This window comes from Pinus tabuliformis, chromosome 8 (genome assembly GCF_031772625.1).
Source record: "Pinus tabuliformis cultivar Carrire ecotype Pingquan chromosome 8, CPIR1, whole genome shotgun sequence".
NCBI classification, from domain to species: Eukaryota; Viridiplantae; Streptophyta; class Pinopsida; order Pinales; family Pinaceae; genus Pinus; species Pinus tabuliformis.
In genome coordinates, this window is record NC_142294.1 from 651,090,044 (window position 1) to 651,117,981 (window position 27,938).

General features: G+C 36.7%; 1 protein-coding gene and 1 pseudogene across 1 annotated transcript; both read right to left on the reverse strand.

Moving 5' to 3' along the window:
- Nucleotides 1–8,151: 8,151 nt before the first annotated feature.
- On the reverse strand, nt 8,152–9,610 carry LOC149237224 (uncharacterized; annotated as a pseudogene).
- An 11,639-nt stretch (nt 9,611–21,249) lies between these two features.
- On the reverse strand, nt 21,250–26,119 carry LOC149237225 (cysteine-rich receptor-like protein kinase 42). The gene is made up of 7 exons (XM_089372599.1): nt 23,625–26,119; nt 23,338–23,505; nt 23,100–23,239; nt 22,800–23,010; nt 22,469–22,703; nt 21,828–21,972; nt 21,250–21,726 (listed from the first exon to the last, which is right to left on the reverse strand). Exons 1-7 carry the CDS (start codon nt 24,487–24,489, stop codon nt 21,436–21,438), a joined length of 2,055 nt encoding a protein of 684 aa, XP_089228725.1. The 5' UTR covers nt 24,490–26,119; the 3' UTR covers nt 21,250–21,435.
- Between the last annotated feature and the right edge of the window lie 1,819 nt (nt 26,120–27,938).

Below are 27,938 nucleotides of genomic sequence, written 5' to 3' on the forward strand. Positions count from 1 at the left end.
ATTTGGAAGCGCAGTGATGGACTATTTGTTTCTCAGGGTAAGTATGCCCGGGAGATACTGGAGAAGTTCAACATGCATCGCTGCAAGCTTGTTGATACTCCTCTTCTTGGAGGTTGGAGGAAGGAGGATGCTACTTCAGCGGAGGTAGTGGATGCCACTGTTTATCGACAGTTGGTGGGGTCGCTTATGTATCTGGTCAATACATGACCCGATATATGCTATGCTGTTAACCAGATTTCGCAAGCTATAGTTAATCCAACCATGCTCTTCTGGAAGGTAGGCAAGCATGTATTGCGTTATCTCAGAGGCACATCGGGATATGGATTGTGGTACAGATAGGAGGATGAGGTGAAGCTATATGGCTTCACGGATGCAGATTGGGTAGGGAGCCCAACGGATAGAAAGAGCACATCTGGAGGGATCTTCATTATCAGGTCGACAGTGGTTTCTTGGTCCAACATGAAGCAGAGATCCATGGCACTCAGTTCAGCAGAGACCGAGTATATGGCAGCAAGTTTGGCTGCATGCGAGGCTATATGGATAAGGAAGATCCTAGTCGGGTTGTTTGAGTCACACTTGGAGCCTACTGTGATTTATTGTGATAACCAGAGTTGCATTAAACTCTCAGCTAATCCAGTATTTCATGATAGATCCAAGCACATCGACATCAGGTACCATCATATCAGATATTGTGTGCAGTGGAGAATCGTGTTACTTTCATACATTCCCATGGAGGATCAGGATGTTGATATCTTGACGAAGGCTCTCACCAGGAGCAAATTCGAATACCACGGAGGCAGGATAGGGGTTGCAGATAATCCATATCTTGTTGAGAGGGAGTGTTGAAAATGCAACAAGATGATGGAGCTTAGTGAAAAGAATTCGCCTTCACTAAGTGAGCTCGCAGGCTATTTTTGGCGCAAAGTCTATTTTTAGACTATGTCTATTTTTAGACATATGGATCATGGTCTATGAGTTGCAGGATGCTATTTATGGATGATTAGTCATGTTGGTAAAATTAGATGGACCTCTATTTTTAGACATATGGGCGGAGTCTATTTTTAGACTGCCAGTCAATAAATTGAACAGTCGAATATTATTAGCTCTTAATAATATTTGGACTATAAACATTACCTTATCCTCTTGCAGCACTTCAGTTCGAGCTACGGATGTGGCACATGCAACTGCCAGAAGGAAATACGCTTATCCTATGGGTTAGTTGAGCTATTGCATGATGGACTTCAGTTAGAACTCAAGTGATTGAGTTTGGTGGAGTTGATTGAGGAGTTGATAGAGTTGTGTTCAGTTTGACTTAGTTGAACTAGTTGTATTTAGTCTAACTGCCAAATACACTAGTGATGAGTGATGTGAATTAATTATTAATTAATTCACTAATTATTAACTCATAAATCAACTAAAGAATACATCAGTTAACTCAGTGCATGGACAGTTCAGTGGAGACAAGTGTTAGAGGTGGGTGAAAGAGTGAGACTACTATCAGTTGTGACTATAGCTGTGCATGAGATTTGCACAATCATTGATTGAGATTGCCAATGAGGATTGCGCAGTACAAGCCAAGGGAATTCGAACTTGTATCTAATCTATTCTCAACTTGGATTGCATAGTAGAGGCAGGCAAACATTGGAGGAGATTTGAACCCATGACTTGTTCAGATTTGAGCTAGTTTGTGTGTAGCATGTGGAGATAGTACTGAGTACTTGTGAGGAGTAATGTACTATGTATTGTCACATGTTCTCTATCATTATAATATACAGATAGTTGGGGGTTTTCAGCTATATGCTTTCCCCATTACATACTGTGTTGATATGTGTGATTGATGTTTCAATGTGCGCATGCAATTGTTTTTAAATTCCGCAAATTGATGATCAATGGTAGAGGAGGTTATTTATTATGCATGCATTCCGCAAATAGTGTATAATCAGGATAATCTCTGTGAATAAGTGTTATATTATTAAAATTTCTACAATATTCATGTAATCTATTGCATTGATTCACTTAATCATGTCTTTTTACATTGTCTTGCTTTTATATGAACTTTGGCTGATGTCGATTTTTTTAAATTCACATATTTTTCTTTTTGACATTTTTGTTATTTTGGCAAAGTGTTGTTTCTAAAAGACATTCGATTGCAACATATTATTTTGGTTGGTTCTTGTGTTGTAGAAATTCTACAAATTCTCTACATATCTCACTCTGATACCATGTAGAAAATATGTTGTAGGTTAACCCGATAATGCAATATAGATCAAAGAAAAATACTATAACCTACTTCTACTATCAATTTGCGGAAGCTTAAAGATCGAGCTGAACAATATAACCAGAAGAAGAAGAATCAATGCACAATACACATGAAAATACTTTGGGGAAAGCCTCAGCTAAAAACCCCACTATCTGTATTATCATACAAGGTGGAAATACATAGGAATTATACAAAGCCTTAGCTCTCACAGCTAGCCAACTCTCAGTACAATCCTCACAGATGCTCACAGGAAATCATGGTTTCTCTCAAGCCTTCCTCTCTGCCCTCCAAGCTCCTATTTCCTTGTGTTATTCCTCTGGGATGATTCACCTTCAACCAAGTGGAACACCTCTTCTACCCAGTGGATGATCACTCTCACACACTGTCAGAACTGCACGATCCTCCAAGAATGATTCCTTCTGCATGCATGAGTTTTCTTTATAGGAAAATACATGCAACTGATAGTAAATTGTCCTTGACTTTAATCTCAACTGGGTCTTTCTCTGAATAGACATGCATGAGTTTATGATGAGGGAATCTTTAGTTAACTAGAGCACACTAGTTGAGTGCATGCATGCATCAACTGACTGTTAACTCTCTATTAGTTCCTCAACCAATTTGGAACTAATTTAACTGGACTTAACTCAGTAAACTGAGTTAACTAATTACAACTCAAATATAACTCAATCTTATATCCTTAATTTAAGGCTTATCTCCTTAATTAAGGGATAACTCTTGCATAACTTCAGAAAGACTTCTAACTTGAATTTCTCCAACTAATTAAGTCAAAATAATTTAATTAATTATTTCCAAGTAGCTGGTAAGACTAAATTCAATTTTAATTCACAATTTTAATTCAAGGACAAATTAAAATTGGAATTTTTGGATTCTATTTTTATCATTTCTTCTTTCTATTTTCAACACTCCCTCTCAACAAGAAAGGAATTCAACTCGGTCCCGATCGTGAACCTTTGGAGTGTTATGCATGCAACACTTCTCTCTAGTATTGTTGCTCCAGCAACTTTAGAAAAAAAAAAAACATCCAACCTGAATTAGTTTGATGCATCTGTCATCAAAGTCTCTGATTGCTATTGCCTTTGTCAACTGAAAACTTTGCGTTTTTGCTGACTCTGCCTTTCTGCACTTTGTCAATCCTTCTCTATGCTTTTCAGTATTTGACTGCTCTAGCCTCTGTCACTTTAATCTCTGACTGCATCAATCCCACTGATTCCTCTTGCTACTATTTACTTTGGGCTCCCGTAGCAAGGTACGATCCATGAGATAAAACCTCTCAATGGACCTTGCCCAATTTCAGCCTTTTTGAGACTATCAATTCACATCGCCCCACCTCACACCTGGAGGTATGGCTGCATGTGATCCCTCTGCCCACTTGGATCAAAATTCCCCCCTAATGGAGGTATCTAGATGAGTGGATCTCTTCGTTCAGTCTCCTCTCTGCTTCTCTAATTGTGGCTCCTCCACAATTGTTTGAGACTTCTTCTGGGGCTACATGTTGAGAGGTAATTTACTCTCCCTCTCAACCACTAAGTCTCTAACATTTTCCTTTCTCCTCAAGGCTTTGCGTGCATCTTGAACCTCAAGAGCATACAAGTTCTTAACTCGTGAACCGATATATTTCACCTGTATCGTGGTGATGTGTCTAAGGAAAACCTTTCCCTTACTAAAAAACACATCATAGCCATGGTCTTCCAATACCGTGACCGATACCAAGTTCTTCTTCTGTCCAGGCACATATTTCACATCTGTTAAGGTGATAGGAGCTCCATGCTTCCTCTGAAAGCAACTATGCCCACTACTGAACACTATACCTTTTGTCGTCAACCATGTCTATGCGCATCTTGAGGTCTTTCTCCTCCAAGGTACTAAATAAAATTTTATCACTGGTCATGTGGAATGAGGCTCCACTGTCAAGATACCAAATACAACCCATCATCGATGACACCATGCATGCGATGAGGGTAAATTCCATTTCAAACTGAGAGGCTAATGCCTCACCTTCTGATCCTTCTGAGGATCCCTTCTTGGACTTATTTGATGGGAAATTAGTTGCATAATTTCCCATCTCATGACAATTAAAGCATATCACTTTAGACTTGTCACCCTTCTTCCCTTCATGAGAAGAATTTGATTTGGAATGGGAAGCCTTCCCCTTCCATTTCCTTGTCTTACTTGCTAAGGCCAGATTTTGTGCATCATCATCCTTGGATGAAGAACCATCTCGTGTGCTCCTCCTGATCTCCTCCTGCATAAGATCCAACCATAGTCGTTCCCAATCCAGTAGTTTCTCCCTTCCATTCACAGAGTCCTGGTAGTTATTTCGACTCTTTAGAAGGCCAAGGAGAGCGAGGCTCACCGTATCATCATCGGTAGTAGTTATTCCCACACTGCTAAGCTCATCTCTGCAGGTGGTGAGCTTGTTCAGATATGTGGAAATAGTATCGCCCTTCTCCATGTTGATTCTTCGAAGCTTATCCTTGAGCGCCAATTTCCTCTGGTCGTTATTGTTCTGGTAGAGGTCCTTCAATGTCTTCCACATTGAAAATGGGGTATCCTTCCCATGGATACTCGAGACAATATGGTCTCGAACTCCCTCAAGGATGATCAGTCTCGCCTTCGCCACACACTTCTTCCACTCAGCCAACCCTTGTGCATTAGTTGAAGCTAGCTTTTGGATTTCTTGATCAATGAAATCCTTCAAGCCATTGTCTTCTAATACAGCCTCCATGTGATCTTTCCATACTATGTAATTCAAGCTACCTTTCAAGGCATACTCGAGTCTCAAGCCATAGAATGCCATTGGCCAACCTTGAAGTATGATAAGAATTCGATTTTCACCTGCAACCCCAAACTTCAAACTTCGAATTTTCTTCTCCGTATACTATTCACAGCTTCGACGAACCTGCCTCTGATACCATGTAGAAATTCTGAAAATTCTCGACAAATCTTGCGCTGATACCATGTAGAAAATCTACTGCAGGTTAGCCCGATAATGCAATATAGATCAAAGCAAAATATTATAACCTACTTCTACTATCAATTTTTGGAAGCTTAAAGATCGAGCTGAACAATATAACCAGAAGAAGAAGAATCAATGCACAATACACATGAAAATACTTGGGGGAAAGCCTCAACTAAAAACCCCACTATCTGTATTATCATACAAGGTGGAAATACATAGGAATTATACAAAGCCTTAGCTCTCGCAGCTAGCCAGCTCTTAGTACAATCCTCACATATGCTCACAAGCAATCCTGGCTTCTCACAAGCCTTCCTCTCTACCCTCCAAGCTCCTATTTCCTTGCGTTGTTCCTCTGGGATGATTCACCTTCAACCAAGTGGAACACCTCTTCTACCTAGTGGATGATCACTCTCACACACTGTCAGAACTGCGCAATCCTCCAGGAATGATTCCTTCTGCATGCATGAGTTTTATTTATAGGAAAACACATGCAACTGATAGTACATTGTCCTTGACTTTAATATCAACTGGGTCTTTCTCTGAATATACATGCATGAGTTTCTAATGAGGGAATCTTCAGTTAACTGGAGTACCCTAGTTGGGTGCATGCATGCATCAACTGACTGTTAACTCTCTATTAGTTCCTCAACCAGTTTGGAACTAATTTAACTGGACTTAACTCAGTAAACTGAGTTAACTAATTACAACTCAAATATAACTCAATCTTATCTCCTTAATTTAAGGGATAAATCTTGCATGACTTCAGAAATACTTTTAACTTGAATTTATCCAACTAATTAAGTCAAAATAACTTAATTAATTATTTCCAAGTAGCTGGTAAGACTAAATTCGATTTTAATTCAAGGGCAAATTAAAATTGGAATTTCTGGATTCTATTTTTATCATTTCTTGTTGCTATTTTCAACATGTGTGACAACCAAAATTTGATTAGTATTAGTTCTTGTGTAACAATACTTTCATTGTTTTTGTGTTGCATCAAAAGACTTTGAAAACATTTAATCAACCATTCATTCTTCGATCATTATTTGAAAAACATGTAACATTTGAATCATAATACAATAGTAATTGTTTGGAAAAGTATGTTGGCTAGGACATATATGACATATGAAAGGTGATAATGGAATATGAATGTGAATATGAGGTATGAAAATGAACATGGTGAAGCATTTTCCAAAAATTATAATTTTAGTATTAAAGGAATTATATGATAAAAAAAACTAGAAATTAACATACCTTTACTTACCTAAGTGGACAAACTGTGTATATGTAGAAAAGTGTAGCTCCTGCTGCTAAAACATGGAATGAAGAATACAATAATGTGATATGTGTCTTGGTTGCATACATGATGGATGAAATTGTGAATGTGGATCCTTTATTACTGCTACTAAATCTGTTCAAAGTATAAAATACTATTGAATCTACTACTGAATCATATAGTCTTCATGTCGTCCCATATCGTGGCACAATTCTTTCCATGTGAATAAATGTGTCAATGTCGAACATGGAAAGAAGTCATTGGATTACTGTCCATTGATGAATGTTGTTAACCAATGCAAGGCAAACTCGCCATTAATGTCAACGAGTGCCAAGGTAACGAAGTACATCTTGCAAAGTGCGAATAAATGATAAGGTGTCGAGCCACTTGCAAGATCCAAGAAACAAGGGACATTAATGTATTCCCATTGTTTGTTGGCGAGAAGACTTGCCATTAGGGCATGCAAGCCTCAAGGTACTAATAATGACTCTGGTCTTTCTCCCAGATAAGGTGCTAAGGTCGGTGGGTTAAGACTTGTTGAATGGTGGGCCTTAAGGAATCCCACATCAGTCAATGCGAGTTCATACAAAATGATTGGTAGGACTATAGATACAAGATGTTATGGTCAAACATTTTTTATGGAAAGGAAAACAAGGAAATGTAGAGAGTTGGATGGTTTATTCGTGAGGCAAAAAAATGAACTGAAAAGAAGGTGAAAATGTATGTGACTCAAAAAATTAAACATGTATGAAGTCATGATGGATAAGGCAATGAACCAGTGGACTTTAACATGGATAACTGATGAAGCTTTGAAGGAGAAGTGTGGGTAAACATATCATGAGGCAAAAGATTTTTGTGTAGCGATACATGTCACGACATATATGATTAGCTCCTTCAATCTTTCAATGATGAATGTGATTTATGGAGATCACATATGCATGAACTTGGATTGTTTGCGCACCTGTAAAAGCCCAGTACAAATTTTGCATGAAAATTGTGAGAGCTTTTTGAAATATATAAAATGCAAGTATCAATGCTAGCAACGAAATAAAAAATAATATAAATAAATAAATAATTTACTTGTTGCCTTTGCGCGCTAGTTACTAACTCCAAGAAGACAAGTTAGCATAAAATGTTTTCAATTGTTATGAAATGTCCATTTGCAATTTTTTTTTTAATTCTTTTGTTGTTTGTTTGTCTTTTTTTTTAATTGTTTTTATTTTTTATTTTTAATTGTTTTGATTTTTTTATTTGTTTTTATTTATTTAATTTTTAATTGTTTTTATTTTTATTTTTTAATTGTTTTGATTTTTTTATTTGTTTTGTTTTTAATTGTTTTTATTTTATTTTTTTATTGTTTTTTTTAGAGAGAAAAAAAAAGGTTCCATTAATCTTAATATCCATAGATAAACAATTTCTGATTACTAGACACAAGCTTAAGCAGGCCAACAAAAGTCCATGGAAGTGTTTCTTGCGAAAGACATCCCAAAGATTCAACATCTTGGATATTTCTAAAGACTAATCTAAAACGTATTCCAGTTAAAAACCCTAACAGATGGACCCAAAATAAACACCAGTAGACTTACCCACCATAAACCTTTACCAAGCATCCACAACCAGAATAGACATTTTAACTCAACGCTTGGGGGGCAGATGAATGTATATGCACAAAATCCGAGCATTGACCTCATCGGCCTTCTCCATCAACTCCCGCAAAATGGAATTCTCGGCATCCTTTTCGGCTTCAACATTTTTGTTTGCCTCAAGGCGCTAGAAATAATAGCCATAGATGTACTCAAGGCGAAAACCCTTTTCTCCATCGTAGGGCCCTCATTTGGGCAGCAGGTAGACCACAGAAGGGTAGTAGTTCACCTAAAGATGAAGACATTGTTGTTTTCTGCCTTGAATTATTAATTGCAATTACTCTAAACAATCGGGATAGAATTATGCTCCTGTGGCAGGGTGTTTATGAGCATATTGCTGGTATAGTGCAATCAATAGTTATGCCATGCGCTCTTGTAGAAAAAGTTGTCTTTGGACTCCTATGCATCTGTCAACGTTTGCTTCCTTACAAGGAAAATCTTGCAGATGAACTTTTGAGATCTTTGCAACTTATTTTAAAATTGGATGCCCGGGTAGCAGATGCATATTGTGAACACATCACTCAAGAAGGCATGCGCCTTGTGAAAGAAAATGTTGGCCACATTAAATCTCCAATGGGGTGGTGCATAGTTTCATCTCTGCTTTCTATTACTGCTCGCCATCTAGAAGCATCAGAATGTGGCTTTGAAGCACTATCCTTCATTATGTCTGATGGTGCACATCTAACACAAGAAAACTATGTTTTATGCCTTGATGCTACTCAAGCTTTTTGTAGAATCTTAGGTTGATTTGGCTGACAGATCTTTACGTGCTTTGGACTTGATGACTGAATTTGTTATATGCTTAATTTGGTGGTCAAAGAGTGTCTATGTTGTCTGGAAAACTATAGGTGATTCTCGGGAGGATACTTCAAAGTCCTCCCAAGAAATAGGGGAAATGTGGTTGCGGTTAACACATGGGCTTCAGAAAGTTTGTTTAGAGCAGAGAGAAGAAGTCATAAATTATGCTCTTCGGTCATTGCAGAGGTGCCTATCAGCAACAGATGCAATTTTCTTAACACCTTCAGTCTAGCTATAGTGTTTTGATCAAGTCATCTTTACAATGCTTGATGATTTGTTGGAGATTGCTCAAGGTCATTCTCCTAAGGAATATTGTAAAGCATGATATGGCTGTGCCATTGCCATACGCGGTAGCTAGATTTCGGTTTCTCGGTGGTGGAAACACAGATGTGATGTCCCCTAACCTCAACTGAATTGCAGGAATTGGGCTTCAATTTGTCCCCTTTGCCACTTAAAATCATGCAAACGATCTCATGTTCGAGCTTTGTCGTCTCCTTAGCAATCTTCAACTTGCAGTCATCTTCGATGACTTTATCATAGGAATTGGATATCAGAGCATCAATGTCAAGATATGGAGGACGGATCCCCAATCTCTCCATCATGTTTCTCAACCTAGATGCATCGAGAGGAGATTTGGGACTTGATTTCGACATATTTACTACAGCAAATGCAAAACTCACACAAAACCCTTACGGAACAATGAGGAATAAACAGAAACCCTACAAAACCCTTTACCGAAAAGATTGCATGAGGAATTAGTGTGATCTCTTCCATATTTTACGAACTAAACCCTAATTTTGCTCATGGATTTTCGAGGATTTTGTTCCTGCTATACTTAGAAAATGCACACAATTTCTTGCAAATGTCCCTCATTAGAAATATTGTTATCGAACTGATAAGATAGTGGGGGTAGCAGTTTAGGTTTTTAGCTGAGATCTCCATTATTTTTTGGATTCGTTATCATCTTTCCATCTGGATACCACTCTGAGTTGTAATCACAAGGGCCTATTCATTGCCAATGAGTGATAGATTAGATCAGGCCAAGCAAAATGGTACTTGGTCCCTTCCTAAAAGCTCCAGAAAAATAACAGGGGCTACCTTCATCAATTCTCCCCACATCAAGCTGATGATTGCACTGATTGTGATCGGTGGTCGTGGAAGCACTGAAACTCCAAGGAAAGGACTGATGATCCATTAGTTTTTTTATTTTTATCGAGGTCGGCCACTCCCTCTGAGACGTCGCTCTGATGAGCTCTCTGTAATCATCATCATCCACCCTACCAAAAGAACTAGAACTAAAGCTCTTTGGGAGTGGTGTAGGAAGTTTGTTTAGAATGGAAATGCATATTACAAATCTAAACTATTTTGAAATGAAAAGATTCATATCTATTTTATGAAAGCATAAAAATGGTTGATCAATGGAATTAGTTTACTTTAGAAGATAAAGGAGAGTCTCTTGTTTAAGAGTCTTGATTGTCCTTCTACAATATTTCTATAATAACATTGCCAAACATCCAAAAAAGTAGGAAAGAAGGCATATAAATGAAAGCAAGTAAATATTGTTTTCAGTTTAGTTCTTAGCTCATGGAGAAGATACTCTTAACTTAGGAGGACCTGCTTGTCCTTCTCACATAAAAACTAGCTACTGAAAGGAAATCAATCTTCACATAAATGTAATCTAGGAAAGCATATAAGAAAGTAAATCTTGTTTCAGTTCAGTCTAGCTCATGGAGAAGAGGCTCCTAACTTAGGAGTTCCTGGTTGTCCTTCTCACATAAAAACTAGCTACTGAAAGGAGATCAATCTTCACACAACAAAACATGGCCATAACATGAATTCATACTGAAATTATCTACAAGTATTTACAACAAAGAAATAAGATGAACATCCAGAATTAAAACTAGTATATTCACAACTATGAACATTACTCTACAACAAAGTGTACTTATCTTGGTATGGGGATCCTTCCATTCCTCAATGAGCACACATGAACAACTATCACACCTTAAGAATCAAACAACACTCATAACTCATGATTTGGAGAAAATGATATTATTCATGTTGAATGAACAATCATAAATCTGATGCTAATGAATAACTAATAATTGTTCACTTTTTTCTTTGAAGGATGTTCCTCTTATTTATACATGAATTAGGAATATCTACTCAATAAATGTAGATCCCTTAAATATCTACTAGATCCATACTTGTCTCAACTTATCCGTAAATACTAGATACAAATCCCATGACACATCAACATCTCCATGATCTTTCTCCTTGGAATATGGTCCACCTCTTGAGTTGAAATTCGAATTTGATCTTGGGAGGCCACATAAGGATGCCTTGGAAGCTTCCAAATGATCTACACATGTCATCAAACTCAAGCCACTTTTAAGTATAAGCAAATACATGTTATTTCTCTAACTTTTAATCATAAATGCACTCTAAATACATTAAATTAATAACTTTGGAAAATGTAAATGTGAACTCATGTAGTAATGATAATGTAGGGTTATGTAATGATAATTTGATGGAATGAGGTGACAAAATGATGATAAAGGTGAAAAATAGTGAAAGTGAATGTTAATTTTGGCATCCCAACAGGGCTAAAGGAATATTTCATGCACTTGGGATGAGTCACTAAATTTGAAACATGAAAATCCTTTCATTATGCTTCTAGTAAGGGTGAAACTTCTGATTCCCACATCTCTCAAACATAGTTATGAATCTTAGGAGACAACTACCCTATAGAATATCATATGATGGAGTCTACCTGAATGAATTACATAAACCATCATATTCATAATAAATAAATTCATTATTAAAAAGAAATGCATTATCTTGTCATACACTTTTGTGAAATAAATATACGAACTTCAACATCATCTCTACTCTCTAAGCTAGGGATAGAGCCATAAATTATAAGTGTTTTCAAGTGAGGCCATAATGCCTCTCTTATAAGAGAAAATTTATGTCCAAATAATTTATCCAAATCATAACAAATACAAAAAAATTGCTTAATAAAAGATCAACCCTACAACAACCTCAACCTCAAAGATTGCTAACTTCAAATTTGATGAGTTTTTGATCTACAACTACATATTATTTTAAAAATGAAATATAATTGAATTATGGAATTAAAAATAAATATATGTTTACTTTTATAAAATTTACAAATTCACATCAATTTAAATTAATATAAGCCTAGTTAAATTGTAAAAAAAAAAAAAAATACAAAGACATTTTTATGTCGATTATAAATTCCCTATATAAAAAGTACAGTTAAATTAGTAATTAACTTTAACACTGGCTTATATGGACTTTTCTTCATATATATTATGTCAACATTTCAATACCCCAATTTGCAACAAACATCATTAGTAGGTTGAAAAACAACCCTTTAGTTTCTCAACGATTAGCAAAATCAAGAAAATGCAATCATTTTTTCCCCGAATTTCATATTAGCTAAGTCATTGATGTGGCCGCAACATCCATGGAGTATGATTTAAATCCATGTCATGATTAATGAATAGTTCACATTCATTGGTTTTCTCAAGGTGAAGGTAACAAAGAAAGGGGAAGGTTTTCATATTCCATCCCCACAAGCTCTTCCTCACACCCTATTCTAGATTATCTGCCTTCACCATCCCTAATTCCACAGGGGATTGTTATACATGCGAAGACTACTCCACACCCTTCTCTTCTAGCTATGCCTATTGATACACCACTCTGAGGCAACACGACTACATGCGAAACACCACACTCTCTCGGGTTGCTTATCTCCTCTCCCATGAACTCGGTTGACAGTGACATTGAATTCCTACTCTCCAACCTGACACTTGATCTCTGGTCTCTAACTATTCATCTTCCCCAGCCACATACCTCCCCAAATATTAGCCCCAACTCTGCTCTTAACATCACAGTGAGACGCAGGAATAATCAGGATAGTAGACATTTCAGGGAGCGACCCAAGATCCTACCCTTTACATTTGTTGAATCCTCTACCCTCATTGACATCCCTAATGGCTTCACCTCTAAATCACGGGACCTAAGAACAAAGATGGCTGAACTCCGGACGACACGACCCTTTTCCTTTCCCTCAATATGCGGGGTTTGGGGGACTCGCTTAAATATCTTTCCCTCATAGATCTCTTTGCTTCTATTGACCCATACATCATTCTATTATAGGAATCCATGACTAATGCTTAGAAAGTGTTAGGATACTTTAGGAATATGTTTCCTGATTGGCATATGGTGGCAGTAGATTGTATTAGTCTCTTGGGGGGACTGGTGGCTCTATGGAATCAGAGATGTGTTAATTTTAAAACATATAGATGTTTCGATGGTATTCTCCTCAATGATAGACTACGAGACTGGTGGGTTAGTTTTGCATACTTAACCTATATGCCCCTTATAGGGACCAGAATATTTTTTGGGACACACTGGTGGATGTTGATATACATAAAATGGGTTCACTCATTATGGCTAGTGATTTAAATGCCACCATTGGGCAGGATGAATCTTGGGGCTCGACATGCAGAATGGATCCCCTTACTAACAAACTTAAAATGATTTTTTGTGATTATAACCTGATGGACATTAGACCATGGAAATTGGCTCCCACCTAACAAAATGGAAGGGCTAGAACACAAAACATTGCAAAGCAACTTGATGGACTTATTGTGCACGAAGATCTACTGGAGAGGATGGGTTTTCTTCAATCGATGGTCTTGAAAACATACATATCTGAATATTTTCCCATGACTCTAATTTGGAGGTAGGTTGAATCAAGATTGGGCATGCCCTTCAAATTTAATCACATTTGGCTTGAAGATCCAGTTTTTATCAATCTAATTCAGGACTTTTGGGCCCAATACAGGGAGACTGAAACCTCCCCCATGCTGGCTATTATTTGGAAGCTCCTCGCTTTAAAAATGGAGGTAAAGAAATGGGAATGCTGGAAGAAAAAGAAGATGATTAAGGAGCTAGCCGACATTAAAGTGGAGCTGGAAAGACTAGGTAAGACCCTAGATGTGGGGAACCCATCCACAAATCTCAATAACAACATCAAAGAACTGGAGGTGCAAAAGCAAAAAATCTTACATATACAGGAAGTCACTTAGAGACTGAAGAGAAAGGAACTGTGGTTAAAAGAGGGGGACAAAAAAACCAAATTCTTCCACAGATATGTAAATTATAGAATATAGGTAAATACCATTTGGGGCACTAAGGACACAAATGGTTGCATGGTACATACACTACCTGAAATGCAACAGGCGACGATAACATCTTTCGAGAATGTCTACTAAACTAGAGATACAAATGGAATTGAGGACCGAATTTGGGGGTCTTATTCATATCAACCATGTTTGACTCGACCAAGAATGAAGACTAATGCAAGGCCGTAAATTTGGAGGAGGTTCACCCAGTCCTTAAATCTTTCATCGAGGAAAAATGCCCAAGCCCAGACGGATGGACAATTGAGCTCTTCCTGTTTTTCTTTGATCTCATGGGACCGAACTTGGTGAGGATGGTTGAAGTGTCCATAGTGGGAGGGCACATAATTGTGGCAATTAACTCTACATACATTGCTCTTATTTCGAAACAGAGTGATTCAGGGACTTTCAATGATTATAGGCCCATCTCTCTATGCAATATGATATACAAACTGATATCCAAAATCATTGCTCTTAGGATTAAGAATACATTGTCCACATTCGTCTCCCTAGAGAAATATGGATTCCTAAAGGATAGACAAATACATGAAGTAGTTGCAACGACGCAGCAATGCATCCATTCCATTCACACAAAGAAGTTGAAAGTTGTTGTCATGAAGGTGGACCTCCAAAGGGCATATGACAATGTTGATTGGACATTCTTGCACATTGTTCTACACAGAATTGGCCTTCAAATGTGTTATGCTCCTATACCAATAGGTGTCATATTTCATGATTGACTTGTTGAGCTCTGTAATATGTTCATTCCTTTTCTTGTTGCAAAGGTTTTCCATATTATCAAAAAATCAAAAAATTTAAAAAAATGTAAAGAGGGTATGCCCTAAAAGAAAAATCAAAGGGTAAAAAGAATAAAATGGTCAAAAAAGTGAAATAAATGAACCCCAAACAAAGAAAGACTAGGAAAGTGTGCAAGTCCAAAATGCCACTACTTTTTCATTTTCTGTAATAAGCATTGTGTGCAGCTTGTTGATTTATGTCGTAATTAATGAATGGCCAAATAGCTTAATCTTGGCTAGTTCATATTTGAATTTCCTGTTTTAGAGATAGAGAATAAAATCTGACCAAACTGTTTAATCTTGGCAGATAAGTAGATAGGTAGAGTAAATAAAAAGGAGGTCAACTATTTAATCTGAGCCCTTGGATGCAATAAGTGCAGACTTAGGTAGGCTTACTATGCTAAGAAAAGAAAAGTTGATGAGGGTTTGCCAGTCTAAGTGCACCCGAATAAAAAAGAAAAAAAACTAGGCCAAAGTAGGCAGGGTAGGTAGATGGTGTTGCAGAATGATACTTGTGATAGATTATATCTCTAAATGTGTTAATCCTTATCTCTATCACAAGTGCAATGGCGGACATTATGCTTGATGCAGCTCAAGCGAGGCAAGGTTACATAACTAACTCCTCTTCATACTTTTCCCTAAAGATCTCACTAATTTCCCCAAAGTATTAAGATCTGTTCTTAATATCATTAATAAACCACTCCTTCCCATTCATCTCATTTCATAAAGATCGCCTAAGTAAAACCCTATTTCACTTAGGAAAATGGCTACATTTCTCATATAAACCCTTATTCCCACTTTAGCCTAAGTTTAAATATATGTAAAGTATTTAAACTTGGCGCTTTCATTTCGTAATTCATATTAATTTTTAACTCTTATTATATAAATCCCAAAAATCATTACCCTTCCCGTATTATATAACCATATAAAACCCCGAAGTAATACATATTCCTGCCCCGGTTGAAATATAACCATACACACAGTCTAAACAAGGGTTAATAAGTTGATCCGCAGTTTATTAAAAACCTTCCCGCCGTGCATATGGGATTAATTAACCATTGGGTTAATTAATAACCATTACCCAACCAATTAAACTGCGCCCGATATGATTTATTAATCATTTATTATGGTCGGGCCTGCAAGTTAAACTCCCGCCATCTCCAAAACTCATCCGTCGTCCGATCCCCGCTCTCCAGATCCAACGGCTGAAAACGATATCGCTACCCCCCTCACCGCCGAACGTTAACTCGCGGGGGCCCGACGGTTTTCTGTCATACCTTTGCCATGCGTCACCCATCCAACGTGCTCACTCCCTCTAGTACGTAAACCACCTTTGCCCCAAAAGCGGTGCGGGCAAAACCGCTTACCACCCTTTGCTGATGTCACTTGCCATGTCACCTGCCACGTCACCTCGCTAACATCACTCCAGTACCGTTACGTCATCCGCCCAATCAAATCAAAAAATCCTGCCAAAACTTCATTTTGTCAAATAAATGATAAAAACGCCATTTTTTCATTGTAATGCATTGCGCCCCGCACTCTCCTACAAAATAAAGACCGAAATCAAATGTTCCAGTTTCAGGCCAGCCCCCGACCAGAAGAACTACGGAATGAGCTCGCAGCCGGCCATTCAAACCTGCCATTATACAATTTCTCTACCTTTTCAGCTATCTCAGAAGCCATGAATTGGTGCGCCGATTGCCGGAACTTCTCAGCAATCTCCACAGAAAGATCTAAATGTTATGAATTAGAAGGCGCAGAACAACCTCCAATGTCCCAACAACAGGTGTTTATCCATAGCTGCGTTGTTACCCTTGGAAAAAGGGAGATTTTGGGCTAAATACCAGACAGAGATGAACAAAGAAAACAGGTCAAAGAGTATCAGATCAGGGTTAAAGAGTATCAGTTAAGACAGACAGCCAATGCAGAGTTCCTGAAGAAGACAGCTGCAAGCCAAATCATAGGGCCTGCCTCCAGCACATTCAACAAAACAGGACCAGCACAACATCAGTTCATCTTTTCCCTATTTTCAAGGCTAACTGTTTCTATTTCTTGTAAACTATTTTTAGTCAGCCTAGATATTATCTCACTCTATTATGATATATTTGTTTTATAATTTGTTGCATAAATACCCCCTCCATTGGAGTATTGAGGGTGGATTCCTAGACTTTGCTGTAGTATTGATTATTTGGAATAAAAAGTTGTTGGAATCAACTGTTGTATGGCTTACTGGATGAGGAATTAAAGCAGAGGACTTGTCACAGACCTCTTGAATCAATCACCAGATCAATAAGTCATATATATCTTGTGTTTTAAAGTTTTCATAGTTTATTATATCATCTGTGTTTCACAATCTGAATGATAAAGAAAGATTTAATTTCAGAATATGCTTGATTGCACTCTGTTTTCAGTCATGATTGTTCTCTGTGTTTTCTTTAGAATTAGGTTGAACAACGAAATCTTAATTGCTCCTGTGTCCTAATTCTTTCATGTTGATTATTTGCTAAAGAATACTTAACTGCTCCTTATCAGTAATCATCCAATTTCCCTCTTTAAATAGGTTGAAGGATTCTTAATTGCCCTTCACCCAATTTGAGCCCATTCCATCTGTTCCAAGTTTTTATTTGTTCCCTGTTTGACCATCTTACTCTGTGAAACCATCCTCTGTTAAGAAACCAAATCCAGAAAGCCATCTTCTTTGACTCCATTAGCCCAATGGACTGAACTACTCTGTCTTACCTCTCTGTTCTATTGAATCTCACCACCCAAACTCAAACAAAACCCTTGAATTTCATAACTAGCCTAATACCTTTAAAAACAAAGCTAAATCATAAAGACAAAGCCCTCTCTGGATACAAATTAGCTAGATTTTGTATCTAAAAGATTGGTCTGTGGTTACCTCGGCCTCCTTTCCCCTTCTTACAACTTCTGGGAAAACCTGAGTGATAACAAAATGCACAACATTGAATGGATAATGGCTTGTGTTACTACTGTCAGATATGCAATCATTATAAATGGTTTCCCTACAAGCTACTTTGGGGCAGGCAGAGGATTGCGACAAGGATGTTCACTTTCCTCGTTGCTTTTTATCTTGATCATGGATGGCCTCAACCACAAAATTAAAAATTCTTGCTTAAGGGGAAATTCTCAAACACTCGCTATGGGACTGAGTATTAGGATCTTACACAATTTCTTTGTTGATGACATTCTCATAATTGGGATGATATCCAGGATGATGTGGGCTACTTTACATAACATTTTCTATAGATTTAGCATCGCTTTTAGGATTTTTATGAACAAGGGAAAATCAGAACTAATTTATGGGGAGGGACACCAGGAGGATATTGCACATATTGCAAACCTCTTTGGTGTGGAAGCAAAACTGATAAGCACTTGAATGAAATATTTGGATTCTAGTATCAAGCCAAATAAATACCGGGTCAATGACTCATTATGGATTGCTGATAGATTCCACAAAAAGATATATGGATGTGAACATAGATGTCTAACACATGGGGGCAAAGTAACCCTCACAAAGTCGGTCTTGCAACAATTAGTTGTATATTGGGCACATTTATTCTGCATCCCTACCACTATCATTTCAAAAATAAATAGGATTATGGCTAGGTTTATTTGGGCAGGATCCAAAAAATCTCACAAGTTTCACCTCACCAAGATGGACAAGATCACCAGGCCTAAGTGTATGGGGGGCTGGGGTATACTTAATATTAAATTGTTTGGCTAGTTACTTATGATTAAATAATTTATGGCGGGGACTTTTTGGTACATGCATATGGAGTGACATTATCAGATCCAAATAACTCAAAGGAATAAAGGTCATGCATTGGATGAGAGAGGTTCTTGTCGGTAAAATAATTGGTTCCACCATCTGGGTCAGCTTCAATAAGGTCAAATTCTGGTTAATTAAAAGGGCTTGTTGGATATTTGGCATGGGGAAGGAGATTATCATTGGTCAGGATCGTATCCTTGGAGCTGGGATAGAGATGTATTACTCAAATGATCTTACACACAACCTTACCTCTAGAGGATATTTTTATGGAAGAGGGCATAAGAAATAAGACTGACAAGGGAAGTGACTGGGGCGTAGAAAAATATACTCGAAGTGTTACGTAATTCAGGGATTTACAAAGTTGAACATGGTGATCAGATTGGGGATGGGAAGTTGAAGAGAGGATATATCTTTGTCTCGGATACCTATTTATTCATTTGCAGCAATATACATAACACTCAGAACCTTTGTTGGTTTACAAGATTTTGGAAGGTACAAATCTCAATCAAGATTATATTATACACCTGGCTTGTATGGAAGAACAAGACACAGACTTGGGAGAATCTAAGGAAGAGAGGCATGCTTGGACCAAGAATATGTGTGTTCTGTATGCAGGAGGAGGAGGACAATTCACACATTTTGTTAGCTTGCCCAGTAGTTGTACAGGTTTGGAAAAAGATTTATGTTTTACTCTCTTTCACTCACATTGATCATGTATCTATTGAAGCTTGCTTGATATGGTGGAGTACACAAGGATAATATAGGATGGCCATTCCCCTTGTGACATTTGGGAAATCTAGAAACAAGAAATAACAACATTGTTTTGGGAAAAAACCCACAATGTGGACTAGATTATTAATAATATTCTCACATGGATGAGACCACTATTGGTGTCTTTTCCTGGGCCACCATCGGTCTCACATAGAACAATTGGCCTGGACATATCCTTTCTAGTGGGTTTCTTTGATGGTATTGAATAGGGGGGGAAATGTGGATGCGATGTATGGATCTGCATTGGAAAAAACCAACAATATTGGACGCATTGGGGAGGTGGCAGAGGAACTAACACAAAGGCTGGGGAAATTGCACTTTGGGGATTATTATGGTCTGCTATTTTTCTGGATATACAAAATTTGAACATCTATGGAGACTCCCGGGCCATCACCAACCATGTGTTGGGAATCTCCAAAATTTCACACCCACATCTATAGGGCTAGCTCCAGAACATCATTCATCTCAAAGGCACACTTCAAGGGGTCACTTTTTAGCACATACATAGGGAGCACAACACAAATGTTGATGCCATGTCAAAGCTGGGTCTTATGGCTTCTAACAATGGTTTACATATCACTATGGAGGTGGATGGTTGTTCCATAGATGTTGTATATTTTCCATTCCCCTGACAATGGATTATTGCCGATTTATCCAATTTTGTTATGCTTTTCTTACTTTGCAGAATCACTTTTTCCATCATTGTATATATTTGGTTATGCTCCTTCCATTACTGAATACGAACTTATGTCAGACGATTTTTTGATTTTTGGTTTAATTTCCTGATTTTTTTTTGGCTTATTTATGGGGCAATATAAAGGCCCGAGAACTTGATATGGCTACTTTATATTTGATATATTATTTTGGTTATAATTACATTTCTCAATGGGCTGCTCTCATATATGTAAATCTTGATGTAGTTTCCAAATAGACTAAATACACTAGTTGTCACATTTTCAATAAAACCAACTTTTTTTCTTATTTAAAAAAATAAAAATAAAAAATTGCACAACAACATTTAAGTAATAATTCATAAAGTTACCATTCACGGGTAGTTTAGTTTGTTGAATGCTTTTTAGAATTTTAAAATAAATGTTAGATTAATTTAAATATTTTATGGTGCGAAATATATTTCATAATTTTAAATACCATATATAACACATTTATTCGTTCAACAATAACTCCACACTGTTTACCATCCAAAAAGGATACATTATGCACTTTATGAAAATTATATAATCTTTATTAATCCAAGAATAATACCATATTATTTACAAACTTTAAAAAATGGAAATTATCCACTTTATGGGAATTATGCACCTTACGGACAGCCGAAATTATGTATAGCAATCATTTGATACTAGTGATATGGCTTCCCCTTGCCATTTAAATTGCTCTGATAAAAAATAGATAAACAAGTTCAACTACTTTTGCACTTAGTCGCGTAGGTTGACTAGGTTCCAATTGTTTTGATACGTTTTGCCTTTCCAATGTTATGGGAAAAATTCATAAGACGTAAAGAATGGAAAAATATATGTCCACCTACATTTTTTTAACAAATGATTCCAAATCTTAATTCCAATCCCAACCTCGCTTCTCCCTATAAAAATTTAAGCCATTCATGAAGAAATTTGAATCATGAAAATTACACTGCACATAAAACAAAATGCAAATCAACAAATATACCAGTAATGGATTTTTCAATAATTTTATGCCCAAAAAAATAATTATAATATTATTTATAAAAATTAATTTACATTTCTGGCATAATAAAATAACGCACAACGAGAATAATACTGACTGGCATTGCTTTACCGTCATCTCGGCTCCGGAACGCGTGATGAACGGTAAGCACCTCCAGATTGGGTATCGGAAGGTCACGTTGAAGAAATTGCGGCACTGCTTTATGTCGTATCTGGCTCCTCCCTAATTGTAGGGCGTTTAACTTGGTCGTGTACCCCCCCCACCACAAAATCCAGATCTATGTAAGCAGGTTTTGTGGGCAAAGGAAGATTTTCTCGCTCTTTTGTGAGCATTGCCACCACCTGCGACATTGAAGGCCGCAACGCTGCGACTGCTTGCGTACACAAAAGACCAACTGTAATCGCTCTAAATCCGTCCTCCCATATATAGCTTCCCATCAACGCGGGATCGATTACTTCTAAAGCTCTCTCTGCTTTATACAGTCTCCATGTCTGGTAATTGACAAAACATTTCACTTCTGTTAGCAAGGGGCCATAACGTTGGGGAGATCAGAGAAAAACTCTAGTGCAAGATGAGATCACATGAGCCATACTCTTTCGATGAGAAACTCCGTATCATGAACCAAACTCTGACTCTTTCTTCCGCTGATAATTTCAAGTACAACTACTCCAAAACCAAATACATCTACTTTCTCTGTCAGTTGTCCGTATAAGGCGTACTCTGGGGCTATGTAACCTCTGCACAATGTCATCGTCTACAATGAAATCTCTATATCTTCACCCTCTCAAAAAAAAAACCATGATCCATTTTCTACACATAATCGGTCAACGTTTTGCCATTTTTCTAAAATGACGTTACTGAAATCTAAATCTAGAGATGGAATCTTTGGTAAATTTGAGAATCAAATTGATTGCAATAGCAGCTTGAATTCATATATGAATTTTGCAATCTATTAATCTCTACTGCATTCTCATGTTACAATTTATAATCAATTTCAACGAACAAAAATAATGTTAACAGGATATTTTTTTTAATCTCCCATCTTAACCACCAAATTCCATAATATTCTTAATCAAGAAATTACAGAATATTCCCTAAATCTGCAGGCAGAAAATTTACATGCTAAGATATATTGCACCTTGTAATCTGCACCTTGTAATCGGTTTACGTATTGTAATTCAATAACGAATTAGTATGTAGCCTCAAGAGATTAACAGTAGAGAAAATTCTTACAAAGTTCCTGCAACGTTAGTGATGACGTGGCTGTTATCTTCCGCAAAGAATCTAGCTAACCCAAAATCTGCTATTCTGGGTCTGTGTTTGTCATCCAATAATATATTGCTGGCTTTAATATCTCTGTGGATGATCGGAATCTCAGATTCCTCGTGAAGGTAGGTCAGCCCACGTGCAGTTCCAACCATGATTTCATACCTGTCTTTCCAGTCAAGTAAATGATGTTCTGCTGCATCTGTAAAGCACGACACAGGAAAAATATTAGTCATCTACATGTACAAACTGAAATAAATCCGTGCAGTGATTATGCAGTTAATGGGCTAGAAGTAACCGAATAGAATCTTGTCCAGACTCCTGCTCGGGAGGTATTCGTAAACCAGTAGCCTTTCTGAGTTTTCAATGGAGCAGCCAAGCAATTTTACAAGGTTCTTGTGCCGAACATGGCTGATGAGATTTGCTTCATTCAGAAATTCAGCATCTCCTTGCCTTGAACCCATGTACAATCGTTTAACTGCAACCTGTCTGCCATCAGGTAAAACCCCCTGCACATCAACGCAATTCAAAATTATTCTCATTTTCCGTATGATCAATTGGGGCTGCTATATTCTAAGTACTGATCATAAGCGCTCACTTTAAAGACGGACCCAAAACCTCCCTCGCCGAGCTTGTTATTTGCATTAAAATTGGAAGTAGCTTCCCTCAGAATTTCGTAGTTGAAAATGAATCCCGAATTCGATATGTAGAGCGGGAATATAAATTCTCCTTTGTCACCTGCGCAAATAATTGCAGAGCTTCTTTATATCTTGGTAAAATAATAGTTGAACAGTCCACAAGATGCAAGCAAATCATCGTATCTGAGATCCTTAAACCTGAATGTGTAGCTGCAGTTTCAGGACCTCTGGTTGTAGAATACTCTTCCGGACGTTTGCGGCAAAAGGAACCATTCCGCTTCAGAATCAGTATGACAGCAATAAATCCAAGTGTACCGCCGACTATTACGCCCAGAGCTATCCCATACACCGTAGTGTTATTTCGTCCTGCAAATATATTCTCAGCAAATTTGTGTGTTAGTTGCCCAGAATTACTCTGTTCACAAAAGCCTGCCATCTGACACTATATTACTTATCATCATTGGTAAACTGGGTGAGGATTATACCGGAGGATACGCTTATACCGGAGGATGAGTGAGGACTTTCTGCTGGCGGTGGCGGGATTACGGAAGTGTTGAAAAATTCATAAACCTCGAAACGCAAATAGCAGTTCTCAGATCCGAATTGTGCCCCAAAAGTTCCGGCTGGGCATTTGAATAGATCTTCTACGGCGTAACTCAGGCACGATCCGCAGTTTGTCCGGGACAGATCTCTCCAGCACTGCGCTAAGCTGTAGATATACCCCGTTAAACCAGAGGGGGCACTGACGGAATCTGCAGCGAAAAACTTGGGACTCTGTTGAGCTTCAGCGGCCCTAATCGATAGCTGCGCTCTCACAGCAGTTGTGAACTGTTGTGGCAGACTGACGTTCCCAAAGTTGCAGAGATTATTTACTTGCCCATTCTTCGTACTCTCAATATCGTCGTAAAAACTATAATTGTCGTAACGCAAGAAGCAGCCGTCTAGTTGAATGAATCCAGAAGTGTTGTGACAAAGCTGAAGAAGCTCCGGTTTGGCTGTGGATGCGCACTGTTCACAATCCGAGGAATCTAAATCTCCCCTGCACTGGACAAGCCCATAAACTGTACTATTGCTGTTTGCCCCCTGAGCAACAATACTAGAGGTATTGAATCGGCTGGCATTAACATTTTTCACCAGTGAATCCAATACCTTGTTTAGATTATGCCCAAACGCGCTATCGTTTGTATATGTATAGTTTCCGCTATTCCCACAACGGCTCCAAACAAAAGCAGTCTCCGGATCAGCTGCTGCGAAGCGCATTCCCGTACACAGACAGACTATAAGTAACACGCTGCCAGTTACTGATTTCATGTTCGTCCCCGCCCCCGGTGCGACCAGAAGGCATGGCATTGAAAGGGCAGCTGTTGTGATCCAATTGCCTTATAAAGTTGAAGTTGCAGCATTGATTTTCAGATTCATTTTCCAAAACAACATAAATACAGGATACAGGAGCTGCGAAGGAGTCTTACCTACGGGCGATGGAACTTTCAGGGCGTAGATTACTGTCACGAAAACGAATGAAATTTAGAGGCGTGTCAAACTTGCCTTCCATGGGAAAATATTATTATTATGCTGCCAACGCTTATCCCGATTGCAGATTATCAAAACCGGTTTAAATGGCCCACCTCTCCGTCTCCGTCTCCGTTTATATGGATGGCGTGGTTTTTAATGAAGTTGTTTTTAGTGTGATTTTTTGAAAGTTTTTATGATAAGTTTGTTTTATATAATTTCTGTAAAATGTGGCAGGAATTAATTGAAATCACAAGTTTGATAGGTAATTCTGTGTAATCTAAGTGTTTTAGGGGTTTTCAGCGTGTTGAATCCATATATAATCAAAAAACTAGTTTAAATAACATAAATCAAGATTTCACATCAAATTTTTTGAGCAAATTTTATAACACAAATCAAGATTTCAGATCAAATTTTTTCAGCAAATTTTACACCAAAAAATCTCAAAATCACGCTAAAAACAACTCAATTTTTAATTACCAAAATTAATTATTAAAAATAATTCGCGTACATACATGGAACATGCAAACCGGATTGTACATATATGGAATATACGTCTGCTACGGTTTTGCCGAATGACCGTTACATAGCATGGTAAAACAATGACCATCACATAGTCATCCATCCAGCATTTCACAGTGAATTCAAGACGCAATCCCCGCCATTTGAAATTTAAAATTTGTAGACTATAAACAGCGCCCTCCATGAATACTTGAGAACCGTCTTTTCTGCACTTTATTTCTTCAATTTTCATATATTCTGTTACTACTGTCTCAAATGAAAGGAAGAGATGTATTTTCATGTCATACGCATTACACTAAGTTCACATTCGGAGATAGAGATTTCTGTTCATGTCAAAGGCATTTTACTAAGTTTACATTCCGTTTTTTTATGGTTGATTTTTTGGGGGTGATATTTGTTGAGTTTTTTTTGCAACCGTCAATCTTGAGTTCACTTTTCTATTTTTAAGAAAGAGTATACCGATGTTTAAATAAAGATTAGAAGTATATTAAAGTTTTAACAAATATCGGAAGAGTGGATATTTGTAAAAGCCGTAAATTTGCAGATAATTTTTTATATGTAGATTCTAATATTTAATATTTATTTGGATTTCAATTTGTTAGTTATAAATAGTAAATTAGATTAAGAGATTTTCTCTTTTGTATGTCAAAGATGTACGTATCTACAAAGTAAATATTTGTGTTATTATTGAAAATAAATCAAATAGTCATCATGTTCAAACATTCATCATGTTTTGAGAAAGTAAGTGAATGAATACAATAACTCTAACCAATAACTCTATAACTCAGTCATCTTGTTCGGAGAAAGTAAGTGAATGAATTTAATAACTCTAACCAAAATGAATGAATACAATAACTCTATAACTGTGACCGTTCAATTAATTAGCAAAGTCATTTTTCTAGTTAAGATCAAAATATTTGAAGTATGAAAAGTTAGGATGGTAATCATTGATATAACCCAATCTACTTTACCTTTGTATAATCCACCATTCAATCAACCATTGAAATACATTGGTGATGATTTTATTAAATTAAATTTTTTAAAATTAATAAAGATATTGTATTATCTTTCATGGTGTGCAATACTTTTCTAGAAAACATAATTTTATAATACTATTGATCAGTATGTTTAAAATATTAAGATTAATAATTTTTTATTATTACTACTTTATTGCTTTTTTACTTTTAGAGTTGTATATTAATTTCACATATTTCACACAACAACCTATTAGTTAAGAAAAAAATATTGATAATAATGATAAATAAATAAGTGTAATATGGAATAGTTTATTTTAATTTGTTTAAAAATTAAAATTAAAATATATATGTTTTTTTAATTTAATTTATGAAGGCCTAGTCTAACTTATAAAATAGACTTTTTCACCTTAATTCGGTAAAATAATTTCAAGAAATAATGTGATTTTTTGTTGTTTAGAATGCATTTTTGAATGCGTAAATGGATTCAACACCCTAAAAAACCCCGGGGACACTCCAATTATGCAAATTAAACAACTTAAACTCAAGTTTTTTAAAATCTCTACCGCTTTTGATTAAAAATAACGAGAAAACATATTCATTTCATCTATAAGTTAGACTAAGTCATTTATTAATTTTATTTACCTATTAATTTTAATTAAAATAAATAATTCAATTTTATATATTCATTTATTAATTTCAGAAAACATATTCATTTCATCTATAAGTTAGACTAAGTCATTTATTAATTTTATTTACCTATTAATTTTAATTAAAATAAATAATTCAATTTTATATATTCATTTATTAATTTTAACTGAAATAAATTATTCAGTGATTCCAATTTTTTCCTTGGTAACCACAACTACCGCTCACCAACAACAAATTGAGAAGGCTACCCCTGGGAAAGAAGCAAGTGACACCAAAATAAATCATCCATGAGAGAGTTTAAACTCTGACAAAGAAACTTCTGTAAATATAGAAGCAAGTCACATGGCCATTGTATTTTCCACTCCCAACTCTGGTGGTTGGGGAAAAGTGGAGAAAAATAAAGGTAGAAACTAATAGTTTTATTTTATTTCTATCAGAGATTTTCTTTTTAGGATACAAGGTAAGATTGGTTTGCTTGAATGTTTACTAACATCTACAACATGTAATTTTGTTCTTTTAAATAAATTTAGGATTTTTCCTTTAGAAAAAAAACTGAAATAAATCATTATAAAATAATAACATGGATTTGTATCACAGAAGCCTCAAAACGTGTCGACAAATGGTTTCTCATGTGATTTTCGCCGAAAAATCTATCATAAACTTGTTATGGATCACAGAAGCCTCAAAACGCGTCGACAAAAGGTTTCTCATGTGATTTTCGCCGAAAAATCTATCATAAACTTGTTATGGATCACAGAAGCCTCAAAACGCGTCGACAAATGGTTTCTCATGTGATTTTTGCCGAAAAATCTATCATAAACTTGTTATGGATCACAGAAGCCTCAAAACGCGTCGACAAATGGTTTCTCATGTGACTTTCGCCGAAAAATCTATCATAAACTTGTTATGGATCACAGAAGCCTCAAAACGCGTCGACAAATGGTTTCTCATGTGATTTTCGCCGAAAAATCTATCATAAACTTGTTATGGATCACAGAAGCCTTAAAACGCGTCGACAAATGGTTTCTCATGTGATTTTCGCCGAAAAATCTATCATAAACTTGTTATGGATCACAGAAGCCTCAAAACGCGTCGACAAATGGTTTCTCATGTGATTTTCGCCGAAAAATCTATCATAAACTT